The 16736-nt window shown below is 41.5% G+C and overlaps 1 protein-coding gene across 1 annotated transcript in view; it reads right to left on the bottom strand.

Annotated features, from left to right (window-relative positions):
* Nucleotides 1–16736, bottom strand: part of MMP16 (matrix metallopeptidase 16) — a 244629-nt gene that overhangs the window by 125482 nt on the left and 102411 nt on the right. Inside the window, 1 exon segment of the mRNA XM_030553407.1 lies at nucleotides 5920–6068. Coding sequence (XP_030409267.1) covers nucleotides 5920–6068 — 149 coding nt within the window.

Raw genomic sequence — 16736 nt, forward strand, 5'->3', positions numbered from 1 at the left:
GGCCTGATAAACACTATTATTGGAATGAGCTCTGAAGTTATGTCGAAGTTTCAATATTCTTGTAGAGAATTTTGTGAGCATTGTAAAAGGCTTTATACTCAAGAGAGGGATTTCGTATAAAAGATGGGACCAACTAGTAGCCAATGGGAATTCAAATTTCAGCATTCTATCATTTCACTTCAGGTTTTTACAATCTAAATAATTTACCAAATCCCCAAACACCATGATTTATTACATCTTTTTTTTAAAAGAAGTAATTACTTCCACATAAGGTTTAAAATGTCATAAATCTGTCAAATACATTATGCTTGTATGCTTTTAAATTGAATGGCTAAATTATGACCTACATATCATACCATGTTCACGACTACTAACCTTATGTTAAAGGGAGAAGTGTGGCTCACACAGACTATAAATCCACTCTAATTCAAACTGAGGCCTTTGCACATCACGTGTTGGCTCTCTAGCCTTGTATCAAATCATACCTCTCTGTATTAAACCTGAGAGGAGCTGCAATCTTCTTATTTTAGTGCACATTAAGGGTTAGACTCCTAGCAAACTGACAACATACCCTCAGCTCAGCTATTTTTGGTACCTCAAAGTTTTAAGTGATTTCTTCAATGTCCACTGTCAAGAGTCCAAATGCAAATCGGCAATACACATCCTTTTTATCACAAGAGTAAATGCAGATTATAAACACTTCATGGTATACAAGTTTCTCTTGGTCTTTTTTATTCTTAAAATGATGTAATGAATATTAACAACTCTATCCTCCCATTGATTGCAGGGAAGCTTCACATGGATAACACCACTGATGGTCATTACATTTGTGTATTGTGGGCATATTCTTTCCCCTAGTTCCCCTATGTATCAGTAGGCGAACTGACAACTACAAAGCACACTGACCTCTGCATTTCTGGTCAGTTTGGAAACAGTGTACGTTGATAAAAACAGAAATGGACTTTCAACAATAAAATATTTTCTCAAGCAACAAAAATATTTTCTCAAGCAATTGTTGTTTACGAAAACAGAGGCTTTCTAGGAATATTTTCCCTTAGTTCATTATTTACACATATTTTAACCTGTATAACTCACCTGTGTAACAGCTTTTTTAGAGGATTATTTTAAGTGAATTCAGCATTTAAGAAAGGTACCAGACAGACAGCACTTGCGACTGAAGTCTTTTCTTTGGCCACAGGATACTGCACACCAAATTATGCTCTCAGTCCATCAATGTAAACAGTGAGGAACTCCACTGAAGTCAATGAAGTTACACCAGGGTGGATCCAGAGTAAATGAGAGCCAAATACGACCCAATATATACGCAGAGCAGCCCCAGATTTCATATAATTCCACTCTAACTTTGTAAATCTAGAGAACCTTGTACTGAATATGTCTGTGATTATTATTCAAGCTAAACAGAGCACTAGATAGACTATACTTCACAAGTAGGGGTAGACAACAACTTTTTGAGTAAACTTTGAGTTGGAAAATGCCAACTTGTCAAAACCAAAACTTTTCACAGATACAGTTTTGAACCTAGATCATACATATCCAAAGAGAGTTCCCTGACCACCAAGCTATAAAATCAGTCCCTCTTGTGCTGGTCACATAAATATTTAATTTATACAAAATGGAACAGTTCAAACAGGAGAAATTGAAAAAGTCTGAGTCTATAACCTAGTGGCTAGGACACTGCGTTGTGGGACACACTGACTCAAGTCCCTGTTTCAAATCAGGTACAGCAGGACTTAAAACAGGTCTCCTACTTTGCAGGTAAATGTGTAACCAACGGACTATTGGCTATCATTTGCCAAGAGAGAAAGAGTTCCTCTTTCTCTCTCATTTTTTCATGGACAATTTTGACAGGTTGCATTGTTGTTCTGATGTGGAATAAAAATAAATTTCAAAACTTCAGACATTTTCACTAATGGAATACTTGTTTTCTGGCCAGCCTTATTAACAGGTGCTCTCAGTTGTTAAGGTTATTTAAGATGAAAAAAAGTGAGTATCATATTTTTCAGAAAGAAACAGAGGAATGATTTGGACCATTTTTAAAGAAGGAACAACCTTGGCTACCAAAACAAGAAGGGGTAAAACTGGGAGAGAGAGTTGCAAAGATCAACATTAGATTCAGTAACAGGGGGAAAAAAATGAAAATTTAAGGATCTCACTGAAGGGTATTTTGTTTTGTTTTTTTCTTCAGGGTTGCCTTCTCTTATCCTTTATTTCCTTCCCACCCAGCCATGGCATTACACCATTTTACACAAGAGTCTGATTTAAATTCCATTAGTAAATGGAAATCTTTCCATTAAATTCAGCAGTCTCTGGATCAGGCCCTTAGTCAGCAAAGATGGATGTAGTTCCCTTCCCTCCTTGTGTTAGGCAGAGGGAGTCTCTGAAGATTGACATAAGATGTTCCATTTCATGCCAGTCACTAAGCATGCTGCCTGTGTAGTAGTTCGTATCCACAGCTAGTCTAGGGAACCAAGTTCAAGGCTTCAGCTCAGAAAATGTGCGTGGCTAATCCTCGTACATTTTTTTCATATCAACTGCTATGGGAGCTACTAAAACAAACCACTGGTTTTGATTTATAGCTCAAAATTTCTACTCATTATCATTTCTGAGTATTAGACTGATAATTAATATATAAGCAGCAGAAGCCATGGAGAAGTAGAACTCCACCATATCATAATTGTTTCTGCAGAAACAGGCTTGTAGAGAGTTCCTGAAAAGGGTATTACTAGAAGCATGCTCATTATTTGACTAAAAAAATAATAAAAAATTTACAGAACATTTCTTTCATGAATTTTGTCAAACATCACATTCTATCTAGAAACTTGTGAACTATGATACTATCATCAGTGCAGGCAATTCTTTACACGAGAGCACTTATTCTAGAGCACCTGTGTTTTAATTAATACAGTTTTGGCAGAAATGTACATCAGATGATTGCAGAATAGCATAGCTACTCTTTTTTGCCATAGCGTTCTACAGTTAGTTAGACTTTCGTTGATTTATTTCAGGGAAGTGAAAATGTAGAAAACTGATCAAATGCGTTAACTTTTGAAAACATCATTTGTATGAAATGTTGACTGTGGTTATTAATATATGGATGTCATCATGTAAAATACTAATGCAAATACCAAAGAATGTTCTTACTGGATTTATCAATACGATAATGGTTTTGTTTATACAATCTCCTTCCAGTTGGCATTCAATGATTTCTTTCTTTTCCACCTGTTACTCCCCAGCCCCATCTATAAAACAGTTATCAGGTTTCTCAAGCTCCCTGATAAACAAATTCCAAAATACACCAAAAAGGCCATTATGGAAATAGTATGTAAAAAGGGACAGGTGAACACCTGTAATATTTTTGTATGCGAAAATATTCCTTAAGGGATATTCTGTTTCATACAAAAACAAAGTCCCCCCAAGAGATTTTTGATGATGCTGTTGCTGCATACGTTTCTCTGCTAATATTCCCAAAGTTGGTTCCTATCAAGCAACTGCATTAAGTTATTTTAATTGTTTGTCCTCTGATAACTAAGTGGTATGCTGTAATCTCTTCTCAATGAATGGGAAATAGGCGCGTAAAGCCCTGTGCAACAAGATGAGAACTCTATTTCTACTAGGTCCTCATTGAAGTATTTATTTTGTACAGTGAATGTCGTCTGTTGGTTCCCAAACTTTTATTACCAGCTTTATTATCCGCAAAGGAAGAAATGTAAAATTGACAGATATTTTAGCTGAAAAAAAAAGTGTTTCTTTTCTCAGGATCAGACTGTTCCAAAACATTACAATATCTGAATAATTTAAAAGGAGTGTACAGACTCTGGAATATTGTCTTTTTCTCCTAGGCACATGTAAGCCACTTGGGTTCTGTCCTTAGTTACATAGGTAGAGCTTCTATTGATTTCAGTGGTCAAATGGATGTAAATGAGGGCCAGCTTTGGCCCACTGTGTATGCTCCTCTCTCAATAAAAATGTCTGATGGGCCAGATTCTGCCTTCAAATTACTCTCATGCAACCCAGTTGAAGTCAAATGTAAGTGTGTAAGTAAATAAAGAACTCACCCCAAGTGGCTTACATGTGCCTAGGAGAAAAAGACAATATTCCAGAATCTGTACACTGTACATCTGTGTGTGAATAAGCACATCGTGCTTTACTACCTACACTGAGGAAGACAGATGATCATGTATACAGGAGAACACAAAACAAAAGATTGCAATTACTGTGTAAGACAAATTTACTTGTATCCCATGTGGCACGGAAATAAAACAGGCTTGCCAATTTTCTAGCTAACGTGCCCACTTTAATTTAGCTTAGTTTGAATTTTTGTGCATGTACAAATATTTTTCCTTCAGACTGAAGCTCTTTATACAGTGTCTGCTGCTCCACAGCTAATAGCAGAGAATGGCCACTATCTTTCCCCTGGTTTGCCACTTCCTATCCTTCCCTTGCTGCCAACTCACAATAGATTATTTTCCTTCTAGCAAAATATATGGCCTCAAAACCACCACTAATGCAGCTTTTAAAAACCCTATAGTAGGTGGCGCAGCTGCACTCTCCCTGCATAGCTCAATCATTTTAGCTCTGCAAGGAACTTGATCTGTAATCACCACTCTGGAGGCTGAATCTGAAACATGCTTCTGAACCTGGCTATTTCACAGGGCAGCACACACTTTCTGTTTCTCTTCCTGCTGCATTATCTGTTACAAGGTCTTTTAAATTCGTAAGTCCAAGGATGTCTGACCCACTCACCTCCTCTTAGTGCTGCCCTAAAAACTGCTTCACTTTATTGCTTTTCAGTGCAATAATGCATGTGCTAGTGGGATACAATGATTTTTCCAATCCTTCTTTGGCATCAGCAGTGTAGGTAGACTCTTTCCTAAACTGCTAAGTGATTAAAATATCATTCCTGTCCGCTATTTTACCATGACAGAATAACAACAAATGCCACATAGGGGGTTAGGGGTGTGGGGGAGGGCTGGGCACAAGGGAGAAGAATTCTTTTCAGAAAGCTGTTTGCTAATTTTAGAATAGGAATATGGATTCATTTGCATGTAATAACCAGTGGATATATTGCCATGGTGCTATATTTTTCCCCTCTTGATAGTCAAGCAAAATAACTTATCTAAAAAAAGAAATAAAATCCCTATTAAGTTTCAACAGAGATAAGGTAAGCAAACATTTGTAAATATTTGTTACAAGTTTCCAGGTTTGTTTTCTTAAGCGTGCACTACTATACTTTTATTATTATTATTTTTATCTGACATTGCTTTATGCCTTTGTGCATGAATTTCAATCATGATGCTGCACAGACTTAGGGTGTGTACTCCGATAAAAAACTCAAAATGGCAGTGAAATCATACATTATACGCTCAACACCGCTGACATTTCAGAGAGCTTGCAAAACTAAAAATCTATTTTATATTAAAATGATCACGTGTGTTTATGTCACTGAAAACCATTAAATGAATGGACCAGTTGACAGTCTGAAAGATTTTTGCATTGAGGAAGACAAAGGAATCTTCCCTGAAGATTTTCCACCAAAGGGAGGAAATGTTTATGCCCACCAGAATACTTTTTCTGGCATTTTTCTTATCCACTATCAGCTGGCTTATGTGTCTCCTTCTGTGTTATCTATTAGCCATTCCCACAGTTAACCCTCCAATCCTTTATTTTTAATCACACTTCAAAAGCAGAGGGCAAGGCAGGGCTGACAGTGGAAATTTGCCAGCTAGCCAGTATGAAATAGAGCAGAAAAAGAGAAAGGACAGTTTCATTCCCTATTTGAAATTGCTGCACTCTTTGGATATCCCAGTCATTGCAGTTCATGTGCTTTCAAGTTCCTACAGTCCTACTTTATTTTGTTGATATATAAAAGTTGAGAGCACTTCAGTGCCAGTTACTTACTCAATTGTGTTTCTGTCCACTTTTCCTGTCATATTAATGCCATAGAACTGCTGCATGGCAGCTATAGCTGATTGCATGGTCTCTGCAGAGCGCAACACCGACATGCTGGGGTCAGTTGGTGGAAGGTAGCCATATTTTTGTAACCATACCTGCAATGACAAGTACAGTTCCTATTACATAGAAATTACAGTTAAGTAAAATATTACTTTGTAGTTAGCCTCCATGTCATATCTGATGAAGCTTTTAAGTCACCAAACATAAATCATGTTAGTTAGTTTGTAAAGAAGAAACTCTTTGGGGCTTTTATTTCACCAACTTTGTTAAGGATTCTACTGTTTTAAGACCAAGAGCAGTTTATACCCTTGAGCCAGTTCTCATTATTATCTGCAGGTGCTAGCTTCAACTATTTACAGTATTTATTTATTTAAAGTAATAATTTAAGCACTTACCCCCGGCTCTAGGCACTTCCACTAATTTTTAAAGCAGACAGACTATAAAATCCACCACACATATGTCAAATATAATTGACTACCACATGGTGCATAAAAATATTTGCCCACTATAACAATAAATCCACAATAGCTCTTACACACAATGACCTGTTCTTACTTCCTTCTCAAACAGCCATGAAGAAGATGGGTTTGAAACATGCAGAGAAGGTTAACAAGTCCTTACTCTCATAGGCAAAAGAGTGGGGAGGAGGAGCAGGAGGAAGTACCAGAGCCAATGCCCATTCCTGGTGAAAAACCTGCCAATAGCCTCCTCCTTTCTAAACCTACATGAATCTAGCTCAGATGCTTATGATGCTCCCAATTGTGATAGTATTGTACAGGATCAGAGGTGATTACTCCTGGGGGAGGGGCAGGTCCCAAACCATTTAAGGCTTTATAGCCAGGGTGGCTAAACTGAATGACTCTCCAAGCTGCATACAACAATCTTCAGAAGTTCAAGAGCTGCATACAACAATCTTCAGAAGTTCAAGAGCTGGGGCACACCTGCTGAAGCTTCAGCCCTGTGTGAAGAGGAGTCTTGGGACCAATGGGAGGTGCGGGAAGTGGCAGCCAGCATGTCCCCACGGCCTTTGTCACTTCCCGCAGCTCCCATTGGCCGGAAACGGCAAACCGTGGCCACTGGGAGCTACAGGGGGCCGTGCCTGTGGATGGTCAATGTAAACAAAATATCTCGTGGCCCGCCAGTGGATAACACTGATGGACTGTGTGCCGAAGGTTGCCGACCTTGCTCTATACCAAGGGTTCTCAACCTTTTTCTTTCTTCTGAGCTCTCCCGCCACCCCCATGCTATAAAAATTCCACGGCCCGCCTATGCCACAATAACTGGATTTCTGCATATAAAAAACAGAGTTGGCGTTAGGAGGTAGCAAACAGGGCAATTGCCTGGGGCCTCATGCCACAGGGACCCCCACAAAACTTCATTACTCAGGCTTCAGCTTCAGCCCCTTGTGGTGGGGCTGAGGACACAGGCTTCAACCCTGGACTTCAGCTTTCTGCCCTGGGCCCCAGCGAGTCTAATACTGGCCATGCTTGTTGGCCCCCCTGAAACCTTCTCGCAGCCTCCCAGGGAGCCTCGAACCCTTGGTTGAGAACCACTGCTCTATACCCAAGATACCAACATGGCCTCCATCACCACAGTATCTGAGATGCTCAAAATCTTTAATGTATTTATCCTCACAATATCCCTGTGAGGTAAGGAAGTGCCATCACCCCCATTTCACAGATGGGAAACTGAGGCTTAGAGGGCTTTCTTGCTGCAGTCCTAATTTGTGAATTCAAACCTCTCCCCTGCACTCACCTTATTCATTAATCCACAGTTCTACCTCCAAGCAAGCTTTTCTAATCAGTGAATTTGGGGCTTCCCCACCATAAATGAATTTCAGGCTTCTCTCTCTTCTCCTAATTACTGAATTATGTTTCTTTACCAACCTTCTAAAGTTGGGGTGACAAGACTAGATCCTGTGACACCCTGAGTGAAAGAACACTTAGGACACATGAGAAAGAACTACTCTTTACAGCCTCTCACATAAGCAGCCACCCTAGAGCAACTCCATCTACCCTCGCAAGGGTGTACAGATATGTCAGCAACACTTTGTGGTCAACAATATCAATATTAAATGAATCAGATGAAAAAGTACAGCCACACCTCCTCAATCCTACGTGGCCTCATGCTAGACCATATGCCTGGCCGTATAAAAATGCACCAACAGAGGTCCCCCTGTGTCATTCATCCAAGTCTTGGTTATACATGCAAAGTTGAAAGCCTTATTGTTGATCAAATCATTGATGGTGATAACTTTATTAACCACCAACCATCCATGAAAGATGAAGATATGGGTCATTGCCAATGCAGGAATAAGACTGTTATATATGACTGAAATAAAATCCTCAGGTTTATCAGCAGCTCAGAAGTCTTAACTCAAGTAGGCTTAAACTGTACCTGTCTACCACATCCATAGTTTGCATTGAATCAGAAGGATGATGCTGTGTTCATCTGGCTCTACAAAAAGGGAAGGTGTCCTACCAGGTCAGTATTAGCATAGTCCCTGCCCACTGCTGCCTCAACATTCCATCTCAGAGTACAAATGTGACTCAGCCCAATAGCAGTGATGTATGCAATGGACAAGATTATACTGTCAGGTCCCATTTGACTCCAGCTTCCACATTTTGGGCCAAAGTTCATTTACTCTATACACTTCTGCTCTCTGTGCACCTTCTGGTTGATCAGGTCTCTGAATTCCAAGACCTCCCTGTAGTGTTTTCAAATAATAAAAATCCTACCTGTTGCAATGCCCTCTATAGGAGGTCCACATCTGTTTTCATTCTCGGATTTTCACTACCTAGGCTGGGGCCGCAGGAGCAGTGTGAAATGTGAGGTTGAGGGAGCATAGTCTTCAAAAGATTGAAGACAGAGTGGATGGGCTTTAAAGGATATAGGCACAGCTCTCCTAAGCAGAAAGTCGATGGTGACACTATGGAGACCCATGAATGAGATTATTTTCTGGGCTCACTTATCACCTCAGAACAGAGCAGGTGAGGGGAAGCAAAGACTTTCAGAGAGTGAGAACTATGCAGGAAATGAAAACAAACCAATTAAGTAAGTGCGAAAGAAAAATCGTTCTTGACAACACTTTGCTGTTGCCTGAGAGAGTACCAGCTTCTTCCTCTGGTATTCCAAATATGGATTTGAACCCTGTGGAGCAGAGACTGAGATGTGCTTTCCATATAGATGCTCATCCCAGATGGCAAGAGCACATTGTTTTTGACTGTGGGCTTCAGAGGCAATTTATCATTGATCCCCTGTTAGGGCTGCCCCCTTTCCAATTCTGACTCTGCTCACTGCATAGCACAGGCAGCATTGCAAGCTGGGATGGAGGGATATAGAGGGAGTTATCAGTGCCTGACTTCACCAGAAGCTGAAGCTTCACTCCTCTCCATTAGGCAAGTGGTAAAAGAGCAAGAGTGCAAAGGGAAGAAAGCAGGGCAGGCTGATACGCCCCATGACAGGGTGGGAGAAAAGTGAGTAGGGTGATGTGGTAAAAGAAGCACCACAGTGGGCAAAAGAAAAAGAGAGAAGAAGGATAGAAAACCCCTCAAAGAGCAGGAAGAGGTCATTGTGTGAGTAGAAGGCTACCATAATCCTCCCTCAGTCTTCCGAACAATAACAAGTAGGGGAACTCACTGGCAGTGTATGGGAAGGTGACATGAATCTCCTCTGGAGAGGTTTCTCTCCAGGTTCAGCTAAGCATTGAGGATATGTCTCAAAATTGATCCAACTGCTGAATCCTTGGGATTGCTCCACTGCTGTCATACATATCAGTTTACATTGTTGTGCCCTTTCAATGAACCATCATGCAGCAACACAAGGGAATATATAGAGGGCTGCAAATATAGGAATTGATGGCTCCTGTTTCACTTCTACAGTTCCCCCACTCTGGTAGGAGAGGACATTTTTAATAACTGATTAAAAATCTTGTAGGTTCTGAGTTCTCAATAATTAAGATATACACAAAACACCTCATTTAAAATTCAGCAAAAGGGACATATCCCTCCAATAGCTGGGAGGCTCCTAAACCTTGTCTTTTTCAGAGTCAAATGCTGGTAACTATAGAGGAGACATTAGAATCTTGAGTGAAATCACAAACAGAGGAAAGCAAGAAAGCAAGAAAATGAGGTAGCTGGAATAGGAGGTAAAGAAAAGTAATTCTGGTCCATCTTTGTTTTTTTAAGATACCTACACTGCAGAAACTGTCCTTCCCCAGTACTAAAATTAGATGTATCCTCTGTTCTAATCCAAAGCAGGAGTAATAATGCAGTGTTCTCAGGGAAGTATATTTTCAGAACCCATCTTATACTCTAGGGAGCTCATCTATCATGAAACAAGAAAATAGTGACGTACACTCCTCATACGTGTAATGACTGGGGTTGCAATGAAGACTGCACCAACCCTGCTACCTTGTTAACAATGCTGAACAGTAATAGATTTCACTCATTTGTGAGATCAATATAAAAAGATGCATGTTCTCTCAAGTACAGAGTTTTCCCATCATGCAATAATCTGTATGTAACCAAAAAGGATTCCATCGAAGTAGTTTTCATATATATGTTTTTTACTCACTGTTCACAATAACCTCTTGGAAACCTGAAGTGTTTTGTAACCCGTTGTTTTTTTTCCTCCACTGCACATGCATACTGGTTTCTTACTTGGTTACCAATAAGCATTGGGCTGTAACAAAATGATTTTGGGAGTATTTTAAGAAGAACTAAAGCATTGGGACTGAAGCATTTGACATGAAAAAATAGAATCCCACAAATTTTAAACAAATTATGTGAAGTGCCTAAGTGACATAGGAAGCAATTCTTATTTTCAAAAAGGAGCAAAGATATTCAGATACCTGAGACTCATTGAAATATAATGGGATTTAGGCATCTAAATGCCTATGTCACTTTTGAAAATGGGACACAAGCTCCTAAGTCACATAGGCACTTTTGTAAGTGTTACCATATGTCTATGTGAAAATGGAGTTTCTTGAGTTACACTATTGTCCTTCAACCATTATTCCGCCTTCTTAGGGCTGCCCCAATAGTGCATGTTGTAAGCTGATGATGGTGTATTCTAATTACAGGCCTACCTGCTGTAACAAGCACTGACTTTTCAGTGACAAGCTGATGAGGCAGGCCAAAAACTATTATTTACAGAGAACACTATAGGGTAATTTCTGCTCCACTTGCCCACCTCCCCACTCCTATATTGCTGATTTCACCAGTCCTGTACTGAAGGGCTCTTTCTCTTTTTAATGCCGTGAGAAACAGCAGTGGTCCTTCAAAGACCACAGAACTTTGGGGTGCTTTCTCCAGCACATCTATTCAGTATGAAGCTTCCTCAGATGACAGGATAACAAGTATTGTGGATGGGGGGAAGTAGTAGATATCATCCTATCTCAGCTTCAGTAAGGCTTTTGACACTGTCTCACATGACCTTCTCATGAACAAAGCAACAAAACACAACCTAGATGAACCTACCACAAAATGGGTGCACTACTGGCTGGAAAACTGTTCTCAGAGAATATTTATCAATGGTTCACAATTGAGCTGGAAGGGTATATTGAGTGGGGTCCCACCGGTTCTGTTCAATATCTTCATAAATGATTTGGAATAGAGAGTACACTTATAAAGTTTGTGGATGATACCAAGCTGGGAGAGATTACAAGTGCTTTGTAGAACAGGACTAGAATTCAACATGATCTTGGTAAAATGGACAAATGCTCTGAATTAAAAAGGTTGAACTTCAATAAGGATAAATGCAAAGTACTCCATTTAGAAGGGAACAATCAATAGCACACACACAAAATGGGAAATGACTTCCTAGGAGGGATAACTGCAGAAAAGGATCTCAAGTTTATAGTGGATCACAAACTAAATATGGATCAACAATGTAACAGTGTTGCAAAAAAAGCAAACATCATTTTGGAATGTATTAGCAGAAGTGTTGTAAGCAAGAGACGAGAAATAATTCTTCCAGTCTACTAGCAAGTGATAAGCCTCCACTGGAGTGTCATGTCGGAAAAGATGTGGACAAATGGGAGAAAGTCAAGAGAAGACCAACAAAAACAATTAAAGGTCTAGAAAACATGACCCTGAGGAAAGACTGGAAAAAACAGGCTTGTTCAGTCTGGAGAAGAGAAGACTGATTACAGTCATCTAGCATGTAAAAAGTTGTTATAAAGAGGAAGGGTGATAATTGTTCTCCTTACCTATCGAGGACAGGACATGGGCTTAAATGCAGCAAAGTAAATTTAGGTTAGACATTAGGCAAAGCTTGCCTAAACTGTAAAGGTAGTTAAACACTGGAACAATTATCTAGGGAGGTTGTGGAATCTCCCATCAATGGAGGTTTTTAGGGGTAATCTTATTGTGGGCCGTGGAGACATTTTCCTGACATTTGACTATTCGCAGGCATGGCCTCCACAGTTCCAGTGGCTCTAGTTTGCCATTCCTGGCCAATGGGAGCTGTGGGAGTGGTGGGGAGGATGTGCTGGTCACTGCAGCAGATCCCATTGGCCGGGAATGGTGAACCGCAGCCACTGGGAGCTGCGGGGGGAGTGGGGGGACATGCCTGCAGATTGTCGTCAGCTAATGTCTCATGGCCTGCAATGAGATTACCCGGATTGGGCCGAATGCGGGCCGCAGATTGCCCACCACTGGGTTAGACAAAGACCTATCAGAGATGGTCATAGATAATATCTAGTCCCTGTCTCGGTTAATTGCTATAGTTATATCCAGGTTTATAGATACTATTAAGGCTAGGTGAACCTGTCAAGGTAGCTTCCAGTCCTACATTTCTATAACTTACCAAAGATAACATATTAATATGACATAATAACAGCAACATAAACAGTGGGAGAGGTATCCTAGCCTGTTAATAGTATCTTTAAACTGGATATTAACTATAGCAATTAACAAATGAACTCACTCCTCTGCCTGTGTGTTACTGACTGGTTGAATCTGAAATAAAGGAAACAAGTTAACCAACTAAGAAATCCTGAATCCTCAGAACCCACTGATCTGGATGTAACAAACTTCCCCTTCTTTGAAACCTCATATTGGATGGAAGAGAACTTAAATGGAAACAACCATCCTCAGAACTTCACCAACAACAATCCTGTCGGCTAGTGCAAAGATGTCAAAGAAGTGTTTAGATGGAACAAAGGAGGAACCAAACTGTTGGCCTGAAAATTTAACAGGATGTCCTCTCTTTCCAGATAGAAAGGAAAGTGACTGAGTTCTTTGTCTAGTGATTATTGAAATAACTAGATTGCTTTCTGAGACTCATTGCCAGTACAAACAATCATTGTGACAGTTTGGGGATATGTCTGTGTCATGTTATGTTTTCCAAGTTGTTTTATGAATGTCATTTATGATTGTAACCTTCATTGTGGATTAGACCATCCATCCTGTAGCAGGGAACTGACACCCAGTGGAGATACCTATGTCTGGGAATCAGTAACGGAGCAATCAAGGGCCAGCAGCACTGGAGTGGAACAATAGGTCCGCAGCTAGCAGGAGCCATTTATTTTGAATGACTTTCTACCCAGAAGCTGACTAGGTACATGTGGGGGCCAGGGGCCAGTGCCTGGAAACTCCCCCAATAGAAGTTCATGGGCAAGAAAGATGACAAAGGCTGCTTTTCCGAGCAAGAGACATTCCCGCAGCAGAAGCGAGAGAAGACACAAGAAGGACACACTGGCTGTGTAGTCTAAGGATTCAGACCAAACCCAGGACTGTCAGATAGTCACAGTGAGGAGGGATGTGTTCAGAATAGTTGCTCTCCTAAGATCTAACACTGTACTTTGTTAAGAGTAAAAGTGTTCAGGAGGGCTGTGGCACTGGTCCAGGCTCAGGACAGCTGGATTGTGGCGTCCCACTTCTTAGATTGAAGTCCCATCACTACCCAGACCCAGGTTACTTGGAAGCACATGGGATTCAGCAGATGGACCCAACAGCAACAGACTGCTGTCCAGCTAGAGAGTGGGTTGGGATCAGTTGAGACATATATGACCAAAAGCTTGGTCCTGGAAGGGAAATTTCTTTGGGAGACATGATTCAATTATCCAGACAACTGACTGAAGACTGAGAACCCACTTCACAAATTATTCAGGACAATGCTCTCCACTCAGAAATCTCTGAAGAAGTCTATTATGAAGCCAGGCCCATGGAACCACCTCCAGACATGAAACTAACAGTCTTAGTAGATGTAAACACTCCTTCATAGAGCACACGTTGAGAGATGGTATCCTCCTTATGGCTTGCTGGATTTTCTGTAGCCTCTTAGAAAATGAGAATACTTTATGAGGAGTGTGCTGTATGGAAGAAATTGGCCAGATAAGTAAGATGCCTGCAGAACCCTGTTTATGCTTAATTTGATTAAATCCACTGAAAAGGCTGGAACAGGCCTTTGAGGCTGCGCAGGCCAGCAGCCAATCAACAGAGGTCTGTTAGGAGCCAATCAGGGCAGGGCAGAGGCAGCCAATCAGGTCCGGGTTAGGCCCTATATAAGGCTGCCTAGCGGAGGAGAGGTAGCCTCTCCCTGACTGCCAAGGGAAGTGGACTGGCTCCTCGGCTGAAAGGTAGCTCCTCTGACAGAGTGGTGCTGGCGGAAGGGCAGAAGGAGCTGGGGAGTTCCAACCAAGGAAAAACCCCAGGCTGCAGGCCTTGCTACAAAGGGTCAAGCGGTGCACAGGGCTGAAGGAGAAGCGACCCAGGGACAAAGTCTGACAAGAGGAGAGAAGGAGGTCAGGGAGGCTTCTGCCAGAGGGTTCCTGGGTCGGGACCCAGAGTAGCGGGTGGGCCTGGGTCCCTCCCTTCCCCCTTGTACTACACCTGGCTGAGGAGGAGCATGGCATGATACAGGCTGTGGCTGGCCCCTGAGACAAAGGGACTAGACTTTGAGGCTGCAGCCAGCCACCAGAACAGGTGCAGATGGAGGACCGCTGATAACACCAGACCCCCTGAAGGGGGTGAGACCAGAGTATTGGGTACTGCCGGAAGGCAGTGTCCTGAAGAGGACACCGCCAAGCAGGAGCAATGTGGGTCCAGACACCAACAGGGGAGCAGATGACGGATGGGACACCACCAGCAGAGGGCGCCCTGCAGAGGACAGAGCTAATTACCAGACGTACCAGCAGGAGGCGCTGCAGTTGTGAGTCCCAACCCTGTCACAAGGGGGAAGACTTCCATATACACAGTTAATGACATTCTTTTTACTAAGGGCTGCTGCGATATCTCTGTCATATCTCTCCAGATCTTCTGTGAGATGGTCAAACCACAGGCAAGAGCTATTGTGCACAATATATCCAGGGTGAAACAAAGATAAATCTTGGTTACAGGACAATGTACATATGAAAATCTTTTCTGAAGCCAGATAATTCCATAAAATAACAATTTTATTCACACCAAAACTTAACTCTGAAATCATAGAATCATAGGACTGGAAGGGATCTCAAGAGGTCATCTAGTCCAGTTCCCTGCACTCATGGCAGGACTAAGTATTATCTAGACCATCCCTCACAGCTGTTTGTCCAACCTGCGCTTAAAAATCTCCAATGCTGGAGATTCCATAACCTCCCTAGGCAATTTATTCCAGTGCTTAACTACCCTGACAGTTAGCAAGTTTTTCCTAATGCGCAACCTAAACCTCCCTTGCTGCAATTTAATCCCACTGCTTCTTATCCTATCTTCAGATGTTAAGAAAAATTGTTCTCCCTCCTCCTTGTAACAACCTTTCATGTATTTGAAAACTGTTATCATGTCCCCTCTCAGGGACATATGCTCCTCAGAATAAATCCTTTGCAATCTGTGTTCTTGTTGACCCAACAACATGAAAAGCAATCCCATGAGAGTACCTTTCCTTTTCTTTGAACTGGAGAGGAGCCCATATTCAGTACACTAATCCTTTATTATTTCTGTCATGTCCCACTCATGTGCAAAGTACCACTCCATGGGATAACCTATACTCTAGGAGCAAAACCAAACAAACTCCTGAACAGTTACAATGTTTCCCAATCTCTCTAATTTTAAATCTGCAAGTTTCTGTTCCTATCATGAGGATTAAATAAACGATTCACAGAGAATCAGGGAACTGAATAGGTGTCCCATTTTATTATTGTTTGTGGAGGGAGAGAGGGAGGCTCTAATCGGGAAGGGTCCTATTGTGCTAGTCTGAACAAACACAAAATAAGAGGAAGTCCCTGCCTCTTTCATGATGAAGGACTATTTGTGCATTTTCATGATCATTTTCTGAAGTTTTTGCTCAATGGTTCTGTAATGCACTTCCAAAGATATATGGCCAGCTTCTACTCAGCTAAACATCCCAGCAGGTTGCATCTTTATATAAAGTTAAACAGGCTCCTCCTAAAACCTCACAATCTTCCATCTCCAAAACAGGCTCACCTTACCCATGGATATCATCCTGGAGAGAAGCCTTCTCAGCAGGTCTACGTCCATCTTGACCTACCTAAGAGAGGGAGATACTTGGGCTGTAGGGTTTCCCCTTTTTCCAGGGGACTTTCTACGGAGGAGACATGGGCTTCTCCCCCTTCTTTCACACCCAGGAGTTAGCGTCTGGCATCTGCTAAGGGTCCTATCTTCCCATTTAGGTCCCTCACAGTTCCTCCTATTGAAATCCTGTTTCTCTCCCCCTTGCTTTGCCTCACTTCTCCTGTGAGTGATATCCATCTGTCTCTGTGTGCTCTCAAACAGATGTCCCCCATTTGTGTACCACTTCATGTGCATCCTTTCTGTCCTTAT

Source organism: Gopherus evgoodei, chromosome 2, assembly GCF_007399415.2.
Source record: "Gopherus evgoodei ecotype Sinaloan lineage chromosome 2, rGopEvg1_v1.p, whole genome shotgun sequence".
NCBI lineage: Eukaryota > Metazoa > Chordata > Testudines > Testudinidae > Gopherus > Gopherus evgoodei.